This window comes from Diceros bicornis, chromosome 6 (genome assembly GCF_020826845.1).
Source record: "Diceros bicornis minor isolate mBicDic1 chromosome 6, mDicBic1.mat.cur, whole genome shotgun sequence".
Classification (NCBI taxonomy): Eukaryota; Metazoa; Chordata; class Mammalia; order Perissodactyla; family Rhinocerotidae; genus Diceros; species Diceros bicornis.
In genome coordinates, this window is record NC_080745.1 from 53,788,858 (window position 1) to 53,807,209 (window position 18,352).

At 36.2% G+C, this 18,352-nt stretch overlaps 1 protein-coding gene across 2 annotated transcripts in view; it reads right to left on the minus strand.

Annotated features, from left to right (window-relative positions):
- Positions 1 to 5,304: 5,304 nt before the first annotated feature.
- Positions 5,305 to 18,352, minus strand: part of ATAD1 (ATPase family AAA domain containing 1) — a 51,223-nt gene continuing 38,175 nt past the window's right edge. For both annotated transcript variants that reach the window (XM_058543459.1, XM_058543460.1), the window contains exons 9-10: positions 8,672 to 8,805; positions 5,305 to 7,039 (exon numbers count right to left, since the gene is read on the minus strand). In XM_058543459.1, coding sequence (XP_058399442.1) covers positions 6,919 to 7,039; positions 8,672 to 8,805 — 255 coding nt within the window. In that variant the 3' untranslated portion in view covers positions 5,305 to 6,918. The remainder of the gene's footprint in view (positions 7,040 to 8,671; positions 8,806 to 18,352) is intronic.

The window sequence follows — 18,352 nt, forward strand, 5'->3', positions numbered from 1 at the left end:
AATACAGTTTTATTACCTTCAAGTACATAAGCAAGAAACTGATGGGCACAGCTCTTTTAATGTCATAATATGTATTTGTAATTGCTGGCATCAGTAATACACACTTTATTTGGTAACGTTCTTAAGTATAGTTGGTTTGTTTCAGAAGCTTAAACCTGCTCTGCACCTATTTTACTAAAATAACATAAGTGAAATTTCTTATAAATTGTAATATATTATACAAACTTATGGGTAAAGAAAAATCTTGATTTATATTTATTGCATAAGCCTACTTTCCATAAATAGTTCAAAGGTAAAGTTCAGGGCCAATCTGGTGGCCTAGTGGTTAGGTTCATGTGCTCCACTTCGGAGGCCCGGGGTTCGCAGGTTCAGATCCCAGGCACAGACATATGCACCACTTATCAAGCCATGCTGTGGCAGGCATCCCACAAATAAAATATAGGAAGATGGTCACGGATGTTAGTCCAGGGCCAATCTTCTCAGCAAAAAGAGGAGGATTGGCAACGGATGGTAGCTCAGGGCTAATCTTCCTCACCAAAAAAAAAAAAAAAAGGTAAAGTTCAGCTCAGCACAGGTTGTAATAATAATGGACTAATTTCATGTAAAGAACTCCAATACTGATCTGGTATTTTAAACTGTTTAAAAGATTGGCCTCTATAAGTGTATTTACTAAGAAGAACCTACATTTATGGAAGAAATTAATTCCATCAACCACTAAAGAGGTTGTATCACCCCATCCTATCCTCAAATCATAAAAAGAATTATATAAAGTACTAGGTCTTTGGATATTCAAGGTAAACAACCAAAGAAAAAGCTTACAGCTCCAACAGAGCCAAGGAAATAAACAAGTTTAATAAACAGAAACACCAGGTACCTGGAAGTGTCTGTAACTTGTCCACCTAATGGCATGTTTCATAATTTGTGCCCATTAAAACAAGTCCATGGGGCCGGCCCAGTGGCGCAAGTGGTTAAGTGTGCGCTTTCCGCTGTGGTGCTTCGGATCCCGGGCGCACACCGACACACCGCATGTTAAGCCATGCTATGGCGGCAACCCACATAAAGTGGAAGAAGATGGGCATGGATGTTAGCCCAGGGCCAGTCTTCCTCAGCAAAAAAGAGGAGGATTGGCATTGGATGTTAGCTCAGGGCTGGTCCTCCTCACAAAATAAATTAAATAAATAAATAAATATAAATAAATAAATAAATAAAGTTTATAAAAAAAGAAATATAAATTTAAAACAAAAACAAACAAAAAACAAGTCCATTTACCAAGACTGACCCAAATCAGTAGCTAAGAAAACCACCCAGTTTAGAATTCCTGATCATCAGGTCAGTATTGCTAAGGGCCCTACATCTATCAATTTGGCCACTGTTGCCACAGTGTGCTGCTGAGTGAAAACTGGGATGGGAACTTAAAATGCATCTATTTCAGCATTTCCATTATTGTACAGATAAGGAAATGGAGGCCCAGAAATGTGAGAAGATTTGCCTAAGGACATAACCTATAGCCATTTCACTTCCTAGCTTCCAAAGCATTTTCATAGGATTCTTAAAACAATCCCAGAAGGTACACATTATGATGCTTGTTTACAGATAAGGGAACAGACGTCCACAGAAGTAAAGAGATTTTCCCAAAGTGACAGTGCTTTATATGTACATAATATTATATGATATATATAATATAAAAGTTCCACAGCTGAGATTGAAACCTATAAAGTTGAAAATGAACTTTACATGACATAATAAATACCTGCACAATTTCTTCTGCTAGAACGTACAAAGATGTGCAAGACCTTCACTCCCACAGTAACAAGAGAAATCCAGACAAAATAAAAATAATACTCTTCTATGAGGCTAGCAAAGAACAGTGGATGCAAGAAAATCTTCATGAACTGACTGCCAGAGAGAAATAAGCCCTTCAGAGGTGGGCAGAGCCTTGGGACTTTTTATACCAGGGGTAGACTCCTGAGTCTGGATGTAGGGTGTGGAAGGGCAGGCCTGCCTTTGAGGGAGAGATTTTGCAGGGCTGAGGAGAATTCAGCCAACACTCAGACAACAGTGACTGAAATCTGGAAATACATTCAAAAACAAACCGCTAGGCTAGACAATCCCCTTTGCCTGGATTCTGCAGAGAAAAGTGGCAGAAGAGGGGCTGGGAGTCTGGTGCATTCTCATGGTGACTGAATGCCAGAACTCTGTCAGAACTGAATACAAAGAACCACAAACCCCTCCTAGGTCAAATACTGCCAAGATCAAAAGGCTGCCGCAAGGGAGGGCAGGGGTTGGGCTAAGTCCGGTCAACTCAATCTTATTGAAGCTACAGGCCAGACCCAGCCTAACTAGAATCGAGGAGGAATGAGAATGATCAGCCCTTCGCCCTATCTATCTATAAGAGGAAAGGGCTTGCACTCCCTGAAAATAAAACAAAAAACCAATGTTACACTTCAGTATCCACTGTTCTTTTTTATACCCACTATCTGGAACAAAATAAATTGCAAGTTAAAAACTGATCACCTAGCTAAAGAGTTGGGCATGCCAAGGAGCACTCCATCATCAAGTGGAAGTAGAGCTTATGGGATCGGACCAAGCAGTCCCTGAAGGCCTTCCACACAAACTGTAATGTATGTTGCTCATACTTCCAGCATGCCCACTTGAGTTATAATACTGCCCTTCATTTAGCACATACTTATGGCTTCATGTGACCAGCCGATCATTTGCCACTTTTTGTTCGTCCAGATACCTTCCCCACAATACTTAATTTCCTTTGGATGAAATACTGCTCTCCTTTTGCATTTAGTCTTGACGAGTCAAGAAATCCAGATACTTGCTCTCAAACCATGTAAACCAAAGGAACACCTGGAGGGTCATTCTTTCAGAGCTCCAGGACAGCCAAGGGTGATTTCTGACCTGGGTTTGCATGCTCACTTCTAGGACTTTGAATCTTGAATGGGGCAATTGAAAGATAAACAATTAGAGTTCATTTAATTCAGTGGGGATTCTTAAGCAAGATTCTTAAGCAATTCCTAGTAAAAAACCTTCTAGAGCTTTCTGAATTTCTATCCTAAGTCCAGTTGTTTAGCTTCCCTTTGATCTCATAAGCTCCCCATATACTTCAAATAAATTCTTATGGCTTAGGTCGGCTAGAGTTGGTTGCATGCAACAGAACCCTAACTGGCACTCTTTACAAGACTATGACCATGGCCCAGTAGATGATGCTCGTCTCCCTCAGACTTGTCTGCAAAGGACTTTGTTTTACTGGATGATGTATTACCATCCCCTATTTGAGTATCTTAGAATTTCTGGAAGCATCTTCAGAACAGTGGGGCATATACCATTGTGTTCTATTCTCAGTTCTAGGTTTTTCATGTCAGTAATTATTTCAATATGTTTGGCTCTCATTTTAAAACTGAGCTGTCATGATTCAAACCTGTGTCCTCGATGCATTCCATACCAGCATTAACATTTCACTGGCACTGTATTTCAAAGCACAAAAACTTGTATCTGAAAGTGTTCTCAAGCAGATTTATAACTGTAAATACTAGACAATCACAAAAATATACTTCTGATTCAGTGTTTTAGTAATGAGACCCTTATGTGCTGTTAATAGTGTAAAATTTACACCAGTGTTGCTGATGTTTTGTTTTTATTCACATTGCTAAATGGTTTTTTAGGTTTGATCTCATTTGCATCTGGCATCTATGCTATATATCTTCTCAATACAACTGCATGAACACGATGACTTGGACAGAATTTTCACCTATATATGTAAAGAGAGCTTTAACTTGTGAGATGATCAGGGAACTCTATTTTTAATGACTAAATCTACAATAAATTTAATAATGAAGGCTCTCTAAAGATTTGTCAGCTCGAAATGGAATGATTCTGACTTCATTTGAGGATTACAGTTGGTGCTGGGGTTTCAGACATGCAGGATATAAGCTCAGCGTGTCAGAACTCTATTCAATATTCTGATACTGACTTTATGAGAAGCTTTTAAAAAGAGAATTATAAAATATACATCATCCAATTTATTTTCTTTATCGAGAAGAAAGCTGTAACATTTGTCCACCAGCAACACAATTCCAGTTAAAAAAAAAAATTCCTACCAAGGAGGGATGCTGCTGTTTTTACACAGGTACTCAAGGCTTGAGACCTCCTCATCTAATACCAAACCTATAAATTATAGCTACTAAGTAATGTTAGGCTATTATGGTCCATATAGAATATTTAGATTAAGCCAAGCCAGCTTTTGATAATATGGTGAGTTCTGGGTCATCCTGCAGGTTGGGGGTTGGATGAGATAGGAAGGAGAGAAATTGAAAAGCGATACTGAATTGATTCAAATATTGAGTTACTAAGCTCTATTAAAAAAAAAGGCTGCGAATAGTTTGAAACAGACCAGACTTATCAGAAGTTTTCCAACAATGAGGCTTTTAGAGAAACATCACACAGTTGATCATTTCAATCACAATCCTAGAATACAGGCCTAGGGATCATGGAAATGCTTTAAGTATGGAGAATGCTCAAAAATTGAGCCTGATCAACAGATATGTACAGCAGTGTGTAAAAGTAATAAAATAACATGATAGCTAACATTGGAGCCGTTAACTGTGCCAGGCGCTGTGGTGAGTGCCTTACATGCATCACTTCATTACACAACCCTATAAGGTGGGTGCCACTGTCGCTCCATTCTATAAACGACAAACTGAGGCTTAAAGAAGTTAGGTAACTAGTCCAAGGACACATGGTTAATTAATGAGGTGCCTGGATTTAAATTCAGGCAGTCTAACTCTAGATCCAGTTCTCTTAATTGTTAGCCACAATGAAATACCTTAGAATCTAGAATCCAACTACATATGTCAAATGCATGCCGACAGCAGAAGAACAGATTGTATAACACCAAACATTCTTTAAAATCATATAATAAAGCTTTCTCAATTACTTTAAGGCATTAAGATGCTTAGATGAGTCATGATTGCTGGGATTAGCGTATTTCTCTAACTTCATTGATGATTAAAATCATGATAAATTTAATAACTACTACTATAAGATCTTCTGAATTTAAGAGAAGATAAAAAGAAAGGACATAAGGAGGGATGTATCACCCCTTATTTCTGACCAATATGCCATCAGATTAAAATTAAATGATTAATAAAATTCATACTAAAACAAAATAATGATTAGATACTAGAATTATGCTATTCAAGAGTGAAAGCTGCACAGCAAGATAAAAATAGTCCAAGGCAAGTTTTATAAACCAAAGCAACCCCAGAAAATTTTAAATAACTGAAAAAGACCAAGGAGTAAGTAGAGAAAAATCAATAAAGAGGGACCTCTTTATTATACATTTATAAAATAATAGTATAATATAGTTATTAAAAATGGAGACGAAATTTTTTATTTTTGGTATCTTGTTGCATTCAATTTTTTGATCGTCTTCACAATTTTTCAAAACTTGCTTTTTGTTATCCAAAGTGTTCTCCTGCAACCTCTACCCCACCCACCATTCAAAGCACAACTGAATAAACTATCCAATAGGTTCCAGTGAGAGACTTATTATCAAAGAAACTAATCCAATAACTCATGAATAAAGATTGAGAGTTTTCAAAGAAATACAATAAAAACAAAAATATATGAAGCATCATTTAATCTTTCTGATGATTCAGAAGGCACCTCAAGATCGTACTGTGCCACGTTTCTCATGCTGTGCGTTTTAAGTGCCTCTAACAGAATTCTCGTTAGTGAAATTTTGGACAAAAAAATATGTTTCATATGCAGGGCACATAGCATCAAACGACTACAGACACAATATGGGAATTTTGATGTGTATATGTGTACTAACTAGGCCATAATTTGTAATATGCTAAGAAAACAAAAAATTAAAGTTACAAAATGAGTATTTTTAGCACATTTAGTAATAGCTACCTGTTTTAAACTATCATTTCATTTTTGCTGACAAAATTATATTTGACCATAATTAAGGAACATACAACTTAAAAATAACATTAAAAAAACCATGGTTACAACAGAACTATGTTACATTAAATGAAGAAAGTCACACACATATATTGAATGGCACTGTTTTTCCAAGCCATTCTTTTGAAAGGCTTTCAATCCACCTTTAAGTATATCAATTTAAAAAATGTCTCTACTCAGTGTGCTTGCAGAAAGAGGTGAAATCAATGTTGAGCACACAACTGCCTGACAACCATTCAATGTTGATCACTGAACAAGTATTTTTATTTGATTATCCTGACAACTGTAACAATTGAGCCAAATCTAAGTATTCAGATGTGGCTGATTCCAAATATTCAACTGCAGAGAAACGCTCAACTTAAAAAAAAGGTGAAACAAGTGACAAATGGAAATGGCTGAATCACTGTACCTTTTAGACACAACCTTATATCTCAGTTTTGCTATATATAATGTGGTACTATTTGATTCAGTATTTGGGGTAAAAAAAAGTTTCTGTATTCAAACGTATCTACAGAATGTCAATATAAAATGTGTGAATATATACATTTAATACATACACACATACACACACACACTCTCACACGTCTAGAAACCAGCACTTAACCACATCCCCATTTCTCACTAATGACTCAATGAATCATTTGTTACTTTAAGACCAGCTTAGATGCTATAAGGCTGCAACATATGGCTAAAGAGGTCAAACACAAGCACCCACGTTCAAGCTGGATTAAATTGTTCCTCCTCATGATTTCTGACAAGTAGTAATACCGTTTATATAACAACTATATCTCAATAACTTAGAATTCAGAGTATAAAACCAGTGTCATAAACATCTAACTTGCTCACTGTTTACACAACACTCCTCCTTCCATTCTACGTCCATTAATGATAAGAGAGCACACCAAACTAGGTCACGTTGAACTGTACAAACGATCTGTACTCTTAATCTAAACAAACATGTGTTAAAACATTCTGAAATGCTGCATCCTTTGATTTCTTCATCTTTTCAATTGCCCGATGCAGGTCCTGTTGTTGCACAGGCCGAATTTCATCTTCATCATGGCTAAAATGCAAACGAAACCACCAAATATTCAAATAACTATAAATACACCTCCCTAAAATATTTTACTAAGATTAAAGAATGAAATCTCCTTCCCATCCAAGACCCCAAAGACAAACACAATTAGCAGCTTCATCTGAATTCTTTCAGGGATGATCTATGCATGTACAAATCTTAAGAGCTTTTTAAAAAGCACTGACTGCTAAGAGGTATGAAGCTAAAAAGGCTGGCTATTAACCTTATAGCTGTGGTGACTAAAATCGAATACTTCACATTAAGAATATAAGTAAAGAATATTATCATAAGGTGAAAATGTTATATAAAGGAGTATCAGTTTACCTAAATGGGAATAAAATTCTAGTCAAGGAATCAAAAGTTATTTCCATGAAAACTGAAATTATAAAGTAGCATTCCTAGGTATATATTCATGTACATGTTTAGCTTTTGATGAACTGTAAATAAAATCCTTTGCTAGTAATAAAACACAACTAATCTAAGTTCTCCCCACATCAATAATGAGAAAAAAAAAATCCAGTATATTATACTTCCTTTGTAATTTACAGACCCTTAGGAAAAAACATATATATAACCCAAGTCTATTAGTCAGATTTTTCATACTGAAATATAAAATATAAAATATTTTTCATACTGTCTCAGGGCTTTGGAGACAGCAGAAAAACAGGACTTTCATTATTAAGGTAATTTATTTAAGCAAAATTTATTCATAGGTTTTTTTTCCTTCTCTTAATCTTATAAAGAACAAAAACCTTTGGACGGTAGATTCTTGGCTACAGAGGTTAAAGGTATTCCCAACTTGAGCGCTGGAGTAGCTGGATTAATCTGGCAACAAATAAATGGAGCGACCCTCTTCATGAAGAGGCCCAAGGGAGCACTAAAGATAGGTCCAGAACTAGTGCGTACATAGCTACTGGTTGACATAGCTTTCACGCAAACCTTCCTACACCAAAAGAAACTTTGGTGAAGCTTGCTACGGCAATGCACTGTAATTAAACATATATGAATACAACAAGCAAATCCAGGTCACTTGGAGTGAAAGCCTCACGGGGATGAGGAGGGGAGACTGAGAAATAAAGGGACAAGATGCGGAGAACTTATTCAACACAAGCCCCCAAAGTACACTGGTTTGCTGAGTCACAGAAATTCTTCGTTAGCAGGTCAGTATTTTGAACAGGGGTTTAGAAATTTACATGTGAAATTTCTAGAAGACAAGGCACTCATTTCCATATGAAATGAAACTTAAGAATTTAGTATACAAAAGCAATCCAGGAGTACTCAAGAACCCTGTTTTCCTAGTAGAGATGGGCAAGCCTAAGTTTCTGTCAGCTTTCTGTGATCCAGCCCACGGATTTTCAATAGAAATTCAGCTTTTATTTCTTCCTCTTCATTCCAGACCCTCTCCATGACCCTCTAACCCTAATTCATTTTCAGAACTTCCCTTTAGAAAAAAGGCAATAAATAAAGTGGGGGGGGGGGGGGCGGGGCGGGAGGGGTTAATTCCAATTTACCTTTTATTCCATAAGCAGAATTGGTATTGTAAAGCAAAATAAAAGAAACTAACCTAAAAGCTCTACAAGGGTTTGACAAATATTAGAGATCAACTCTAAATACACATACCTTTCTTCTGATGTAGAATTAACATATTCCCTGACACAGAGGAGGGCAGCATCTCGACACATCTCTTTTAGGTCACTTCCTGAAAACCCATCAGTTTCCTGGGCAACTTCTAGCAGGTCCACATGCCTATCCACCTTAAACAAATATAAAACATGCTTAAAAAACAAATATAAAATATACTGCAAATGATATATCCAAACACTCTTAGAATTAAAGAACGTTAAGCATATTGGACTAGCATGGGTGGAGAATCATTAAAAAGTATTTTCAGTTTCTAGTTTTTCTCAGCCATAAAACCTTAAAATTTGAAATCTAATTTTCATTAATTGTCATTATGACCAAAATAGTTAAGTGAGTCTCACTAGATATGTCATGGAGGGATGAGGAAGAACAGACATTCAAACTATTGCTGGATTCACTTCAGTACCTCTTAGGAAGGTCCCCAGTTGACCCTTTTCTATAATATACACAACATACTTGGCAAAGAGCCTGCATCGTTAAGTCCCAAATCCATTACAAAAAACATATTCCACTGAAATACTCTAACATTCATTTAATTGTAACATTTTCATATTCTACCACCTCAACACTAATTCGGCACCTATAGTCTTGCTCCCCAACCTAAGCTTAAATAGTCAATTAAGTGATCGTCCTGGGCACATAAGAGACTTGGGATAATATAATCATACTAAACTTAGATGTAGATTAAGAGAAAATGAGTAAGAAAAAAATGTACTTATAATAATTACCATCTATTAAATGATTCTTATATGTCATTCACTGTGATAAGCACCTTACATGTATTATTCTCATTTAATTCTGTCAGGTAAGTATTCTCATTTTCATTTTCAGATATTCGTGAGACCTGGAAAGGTTAAATAAATTGTCCAAGGTCACACCATTGCCAGAGCCAGGATTTGAATACAATGCAGTAGAGGTCCAGCTGTATTTTTCCCCCACAGAGCTAAGCATTTGGTTTAACATTTACCTTATGCCACTGATTTGAAATGCCAACTTTATTGGTTACTAAATTCCCATTTGTTTTTGTGAAAGATCCAGTATTTAAGTAAAGAATAGCAACTCTACACAAGGACAAAAGACTGGGAGGTGAGACAACATGGGGTCTATTGTCAGTTCTGCAACTAGAACCTCACACGACAGTGTTCTCGTTCTTAAATGTGGGGGTTAAATAAAGAAAAATCTGGGGCCAGCCCTGTGGCTTAGCGGTTAAGTGCACACGCCCCGCTACTGGCGGCCGGGGTTTGGATCCCGGGCGCGCACCGATGCGCCACTTCTCCAGCCATGCTGAGGCCGCATCCCACATACAGCAACTAGAAGGATGTGCAACTATGACATACAACTATCTACTGGGCTCTGGGGGAAAAAAGGAGGAGGACTGGCAATAGATGTTAGCTCAGAGCCGGTCTTCCTCAGCAAAAAAAGAGGAGGATTAGCATGGATGTTAGCTCAGGACTGATCTTCCTCACAAAAAAAAAAGAAAAGAAAAGAAAAAAGAAAAATCATATTCTTTGATAAAAAGAAAAGTGAACCCATAAGGTACGTGTGGAACAAGCATCAATGAAAAACAAAGAAAATGATAAATATATAGATAAATCTAAATAAGCTTTGATATATAAACAGTAATAATCATCATTTAATTTGGGGTAGAAAAACCATGTAGAACTAAAATGCTAGACAATAAGAACATGTAATACAGAGCGGACGTCTATGTTAAGGCATTCTAAAGTCTTAAATGACAGTATTGGAAAGAGGGTAGAAATATAATTAACTTGGACTTCAGGTATTTTGTAAAAACATTTTAAGGGTATCACTAAAAGATAGAGAATGTGTACTTTCCAAACCAGCAGAGGAAGGGGGAAAAAGGGAAATAAAGAATACAAGAGCAACACTAAAGAACAAGGGGGAGAAAGGGAGCAAAGAAAAAGCATGATACACGGAAAGTATTAAAATAACAAAGAATGAATCCAAATTTATCAGTCATCACCACAAACAGAAACAGACTAGGCTGGTGAAAGGCAAGATTAGACTATAAAAAACCAAAATGTAGCTATTTGAGGTTTATAATAGTCACACTCTGTTGAAAGGGAAAATGAAACAAGCTTGGTGTTACATTTGAAAGGAAAAAACCCAAAAGTTGAAAGTAAAACATTGAAAAAGGTACACAAGGCAAGAACATCAGATCAATAGATTTTTACTCAAAATGCATAATTTGAAATAGAAATCATTACATAATGATAAGAAATAATCACCAGAAAAATATAACAATTCTGCACTGGTATACATCTAATAAGATGGCCTCAAAATATAACATAAAATTTAACGTAATTTCATAAAGAAATGGAAAAGTCCACTGTAATACTGGGCGATTTTAAACTTACGTCTCATACTGATACATCAGGAAATAAGTTCCTAGGGTTAGTTATAGTCAGCACCTGTGATCTAATTAACAATGTACACACATAAAACTTGGCAAACTCAACAAAATGTTGGCAAACCAAATACAGCAATACATTAAAAAGATCATACACCATGATCAAGTGGGATTTATACCAGGGACGCAGGGATGGTTCAACATCCACAAATCAATCAATGTGATATACCACATTAACAAAACAAGGAATAAAAACCACATGGTCATCTCAATAGATGCAGAGAAGGCATCTGACAAGATACAACATCCATTTATGATAAAAACTCTCAACAAAATGGGTATAGAAGGAAAGTACCTCAACATAATAAAGACTATTTATGACAAACCCACAGCCAACATGATACTCAATGGGGAAAGTCTGAAAGCCATTCCTCTGAGAACAGGAATGAGACAAGGCTGCCCACTCTCACCACTCTTATTCAACATAGTGCTAGAAGTTTTGGCCAGAGCAATTAGGCAAGAAAAAGGAATAAAAGGAATTCAAACAGGCAACGAAGAAGTGAAACTCTCACTATTCGTAGACGACATGATTTAATATATAGAAAAGCCTAAAGAATCCATTGGAAAACTATTAGAAATAATCAACAACTACAGCAAAGTCACAGGGTACAAAATTAACCTACAAAAATCAGTTGCATTTCTGTATGCTAATAATGAACTAACAGAAAGAGAGCTCAAAAAGATAATACCATTTACAGTTGCATCAAAAAGAACAAAACATCTAGGACTAAATCTTACCAAGGAGGTGAAAGACCTATACAATGAAAACTATAAGACATTATTGAAAGAAATCCATGATGACATAAAGAAATGGAAAGATATCCCATGCACATGGATTAGAAGAATAAACAGAGTTAAAATGTCTATATTACCTAAAGCAATCTACAGATTCAACGCAATTCCAATCAGAATCCCAATGACATTCCACAGAAATAGAAAAAAGAATACTATAATTCATATGGGGCAACAAAAGACCCCGAATAGCTAAAGCAATCCTAAGAAAAAAGAACAAAGCTGGAAGCACACAATCCCTGACTTCAAAACATACTACAAAGCAATAGTAATCAAAACAGCATGGTACTGGTACAAAAACAGACACACAGATCAATGGAACAGAACTGAAAGCCCAGAAATAAAACTACACATATACGGACAGCTAATTTTCAACAAAGGAGCTAAGAACATACAATGGAGAAAGGAAAGTCTCTTCAACAAACGGTGTTGGGAAAACTGGACAGCCACATGCAAAAGAATGAAGGTGGACCATCTGCTATCGCCATTCACAAAAATTAACTCAAAATGGATCAAAGACATCAAGGTGAGACCTGAAACTATAAAACTCACAGAAGAAAATATAGGCAACACACTATTTGACATTGGTCATAAAGGAATCTTTTCAGATGCCATGCCTACTCAGACTAGGGAAACTAAAGAAAAAATAAGCAAGTGCGACTTCATCAGATTAAAGAGCTTCTACAAGACAAATGAAACCAGGATCAAAATGAATAAAACTCACCACCTGGGAGAAAATATTTGCAAAACATATATCTGACAAGGGGTTAATCTCCATAATATATAAAGAACTCACACAACTAAACAACAAAAAAAAAAACAGCCTGATCAAAAAATTCCAGAGGAAATGAACACACTGATCCAAAGAAGATATACAGATGGCCAATAGGCATATGAAAAGATGTTCACATCACTTATCACCAGGAAAATGCAAATCAAAACAACACTAAGATATCACCTCACGTCCGTGAGAATGGCTATAATCACCAAAACAAAAAAACAACAAATGTTGGAGAGGATGTGGAGAAAAGGGAACCCTCATACACAGCTGGTGGGAATGCAAACTGGTGCAGCCTCTATGGAAAACAGTATGGAGATTCTCCAAAAAATTAAAAATAGAAATACCCTATGATCCCACTACTGGGGATCTATCCAACGAACCTGAAATCAGCAATCCAAAGAGTCTTATGCACCCCTATGTTCACTGCAGCATTATTCACTATAGCCAAGAAGTGAAAGCAATCCAAGTGTCCCTCGACTGATGAATGGATCAAGAAGATGTGGTATATATATACAATGGAATACTACTCAGCCATAAAAAAAGACAAAACTGTCCTATTTGCAACAACATGGATGGACCTGGAGGGTACTATGTTAAGTGAAATAAGCCAGAAAGAGAAAGAGAAACACTGTATGAGCTCACTCATATGTGGAATATAAACCAACACATGGACAGAGAAAACTGTATTGTGGTTACCAGGGGCAATGGGGGTGGGGGGTGGGCACAAGGGGTGAAGGTGGACATGTATATGGTGATTGACAAACAATAATGTACAACCAAAATTTCACAATGTTATAAACTATGAAGATATCAATTAAAAAAAAACTTGATAAACTGCTTATAGGAATTTGTATAATTTGGATATTAGTCCCTTATTGGTTACAGAGTTGCAAATGCTTTCCCAGTGGCTTGTTCTTTCACTTTGTTCATGTTATCTTGTCATACTTCTAGAAGCCTTAAGTCTGATGAGAGTCAGACTCGTCTATTTTTCTTTCCTTGTAGTTTATACATTATACATATACACTGGAACAAGAGTTCCAGTGAGGAACTCTTCTTACACGTGTACGTAAGAAATCAGACACATACAAGGACCTAATTTCCCTACTGTTTGTAATAATGAAAGAGTAAAAATAACCTACACCTACACATGTATTATGTATCTAACCACACATATTCATGGAACTGATACACAGCACCAACTTCAGAACAGAAGACTACCAATGATGGTGACTTGGGGGAGATATGAAGAAAAATATGTTAAGATCGCCTGTTAAATCTGGGTGGTGGATATAAGGTTATTTGTGTATATGTCTCAAATATTTCATAAATTTAAAAAATTACTTAAAGAGACCTTCCAAATTATACTCTGAGATGTTAAAAATTAGTTCTCCTGCCTAAAACAATCAAAACCTCCACCCTATCCCGTGACCACTCCTTTGTTGGGCCACACTATATTCTAACCACTCACAAATCTTGCGCATGACGGGGTGATAAAATTACAAAGATGAACAAAACAAGTATGAGAAAAGAAGGAAAAGGAGAGGATTCCAGTCACTGGAGGAGCAAGAAAAAGAGAAGATTCCAGTCACTGGGGGAGCAAGATTACTCCATGCCATAATAGTTGCACACCATAATGGTTAAGAGAAAGGCTCCATCACTACTTTGCTATGTGAACTTGGGCAACTTAGTACATAACTTCTCTGGGTTTCAGTTTCCTCAACTGTAAAATAGTACTAATAGGTACTCTTTAGATGAACTAAAGATTAAATAAAACAATGTATATTTCACCACAATGCTTGGCACATCTAAAAGTAGCCCTTTTTATAAGATAACTATTAGATAAACGATGAAGTAATGAGAATTATTTTCATTAGGCAACTCGCAAGTTAAAAAAGGTTTTGAGTACTGGGAGCAATATTGGAATAAATTAACAGACTTCTAAAATAGCTTGAAAGAAGAGCACTTATTTGTGTGCAGTTATTTATTATATCTACATTGACTCTATACTCCTATGGTACTATAAGCGTTTTACATGTATCATTTAATTTACATTCTCAAAATGATTCTGAGATTGTTGGCATTATGTCCAATTTCCAAGTGAGAAAAAAAGAGGCATAGAGATGCTAAACAATATTTGTCCAAGGTCACACAGCAGGGAATGGTCAAGCCAGAATGTGTGACCCTCAGGTATATCTCCAAAGCCCAACTTGTTAACTATTCCTGCTATGTTATAGAAAATCATAAACTCAAGTTAGTTTGTATAGAGAAAAAAACCCATTTCCTTACTGTAGAGTCAAACATGATGCTTGTATAAGGTATAAATTTTATTAGTTCTAATTCTTTTTATACTTAAAACTTTAAGCTAAAACCACTACATTATCTTTTATGAGTGAGTTGTGTTAAGGAGCTATCAATAAAGAATTGTGAAAGACTGGAAAAGAGTATCATTTCAAAATCTTCATTCTTTTCTTCAGGGAAGAAAAACTCATAAAATATAAAGACTGGTAGTCTATTTGCATCAAAAACTCTAATTCTACTCTGCAATGTATAAGCACGATGGTGTTCATTTTATTAAATAAATGTGCGTGCTCCTGATTTGAGACATCTTTTAACAAAATTACATTAACTTATTTCAGATTCTATTGAAGTAACAATATGTCTTCAGCATATAAATACCAGCTAGTGGGAAATGAGATGTTCCCATGTCAGCAATTACCCAGAGAGCATTCATATTTTGCATCATAAAATTGATTAAGACTAGTCCTTTGTGCTTTCGTGAACAAGAAACAGAATGCTAAAAATTCCCTGTACCCATGACAAATGTAATTCTAAAGGAATTTCCAAAGATACTCTTGTTTAAAAAGGCAGAATAATGAGATCAAAGTTTAAATTAGACATAATGAGTAGTTTCTTAAATTTAAATGTGCAAACTTAAGATAGCCATACTTTACACAGGCTATTATGAGACAAAGAGCTTAAATCTCATCATTTATATTCATCATCTGTATGTAAATCATCTATATCTACATTAGACCACATACATGTGGTTCAAAAATGTTAACTTCCAGCCATGTAATACCATCCTTCATTAAAATTTTTTTTTTTTTTTTTTTTTTTTTTATTTGTGAGGAGATCAGCCCTGAGCTAACATCCGCCAATCCTCCTCTTTTTTTGCTGAGGAAGACGGCCCTGGGCTAACATCGGTGCCTATCTTCCTCCACTTCACATGGGACGCCACCACAGCATGGCTTACCAAGCAGTGCGTCGGTGCGCGCCCGGGATCCGAACCAGCGAACCCCGGGCCGCCGCAGCGGAGCGCGCGCACTTAACCGCTTGCGCCACCGGGCCGGCCCCTAAAATTTTTTTTAATTAAATAATTGTATTAGTTGACTTGTCTCTGCAAAACTGTCAGCAACTACCTTCTAATATCTGTTAAATTTCTAGCCACATCATAGCCACCCTAATTCAAAAGAACTTGTGAAATTATTTTATCCGCTTTGTTTTCTTCTTTGAACTGTTCACTAATGCCTATCCTTGTTAAAGGTTTATCAATGAAACGTGGGTTTTTTTGTGTAAGAAAATATAATAATGTTTTTTTTTAAGTGTTTTATCTAAAGAGTACTACAACTCACAATGTCTTTTTGAAAGCAGTTAACAAATATTCAATTAAAAGGCAAAAAGTAATTTGTTGATTTCTCACTCATCTAAGACAGGAGTTCCTTACCTAGAATACATGGAGGGTCTTAGGAATTTCTCTGAAACTGTACCAAACATTTCATGTATATATGTAGTTTTTTAAGGAGAGACTACATAGCTTTTATCTCTTTATTAAAGGGCTCTATGATCCCCAAAATGGTTAGTAGCAAGTGATCTAATCTCTGTAATTTGCTAGGTTCTTTAAACTTTTGCAAAACAGCATATATGTTTTTTTGATATTTTTTAAAGAAATAAATAAACAGAACACTACTAAAAGATACAAGAGAAGAACTGAACAACCAGAAAGACATACATGCTTTTGGGTAGAAAGATTCAACATCAAAAAGATCTTAATTCTCTTGAAGTATGATCCACCAAAAACACTACTGTTTGTTTTTTCTTGAATAAAACAAATTAATTCTAAAATTCATATGGAAAAGTGAGCAAAAATAACCAGGAAACTTTGGGCTGGGGGATAACAAAGGGTGCCTAGCCCGACTTGCTATTAAAACTTATAAAGCCTCAATAATTAAAGTAGTGTGGTGCTGGTGCATAAAGATATAAAAGACCAATCACCTGAATTCAAAGTCCAGAAACACAGCCAGTACATACGAGAATTCAGTATATAATAAAGGAGGCATCTCTAACGAGAAAAAGAAAGACTATTCAATAAACGGTGTTGGGACAACTAGGTATCCATCTGGAAAACCAAAAGCAAAGTTTGCTTCATGTCTCACATTATATATCTGGATATATACCAAATATAGCAAAGATTTAAATGTATAACATAAAACCATAAAGGACATCCAGATATTATGTATCTCCTAATAGAAGAAGATAATTTTACTTAAGTAGCAGTCGTATTTCCCCTCCCTGCCAACCTGAACCTGAATCTCATCCAGTCTCTTGATCCAACTACCAATTCTAGAGAAACTACTCCCTGTGCAATCAGCAAAATACAGACTATGGAAAAATTTGGACAAACTCAACCTGGTTTTTTCAACAAATAAATTGGAAGGGAGTGGGAGGAAGGAAAAGAGAGACGAAAGAAGAATCTATAGCCTATAGATTAAAAGAGATTTAAAAACTATCAAATAATTGTAAATTATGAACTTTATATGGATCTCAAGTCAAACAAATACATGGTTAAAAGAAAACGACATTTAGGGGCTGGCCTGGTGGCGTAGTGGTTAAGTTCTCACGCTCTGCTTCGGTGGCCTACGGTTTGCAGGTTTGGATCGTGGGTGCAGACCTAACACACTGCTTATCAAGCCATGCTGTGGACACATCCCACATACAAAATAGAGGAAGATGGGCACTGATGCTAGCTCAGGGACAATCTTCCTCAAGCAAAAAGAGGAAGATTGGCAACAGATTTTAGCTCAGGGACAAACTTTCTCACAAAAAATAAAAATAAAAAAAAACGGGCTGGCCTGGTGGCGCAAGCAGTTAAGTGAGTGCGCTCCATTGCGGCGGCCCGGGATTCAACGGTTCAGATCCCGGACGTGCACCAACGCACTGCTTGTCAAGCCATGCTGCGGCGGGGTGCCATATAAAGTAGAGGAAAATGGGCAGGGATGTTACCGGGCCAATCTTCCTCAGCAAAAAGAGGAAGACTGGCATCAGATGTTAGCTCAGGGCTGACCTTCCTCACACACACAATAAATAAATAAATAAATAAAATCTGAAAAAAAAAATAAATAAAACAAAAAACCCCTCCAACATTTAGGAGACAATTGGAAATTTGAACAGACTAGATATTCAATGATAATAATGAAATATGGCCAATTTTTTGTTAGGTATAATAATAGTAATGAGGTTAGGTTAAAAAATCAAAGAATTCTGTCTTTTAGAGATAAAACTAAAATATTTACAGATGAGATATGATGGGAAAACACAGGAGGTGGGGAAACAGACAGAGTATGGATGGAGCAGAATTAGCCATGGGGTTGATGGTGAT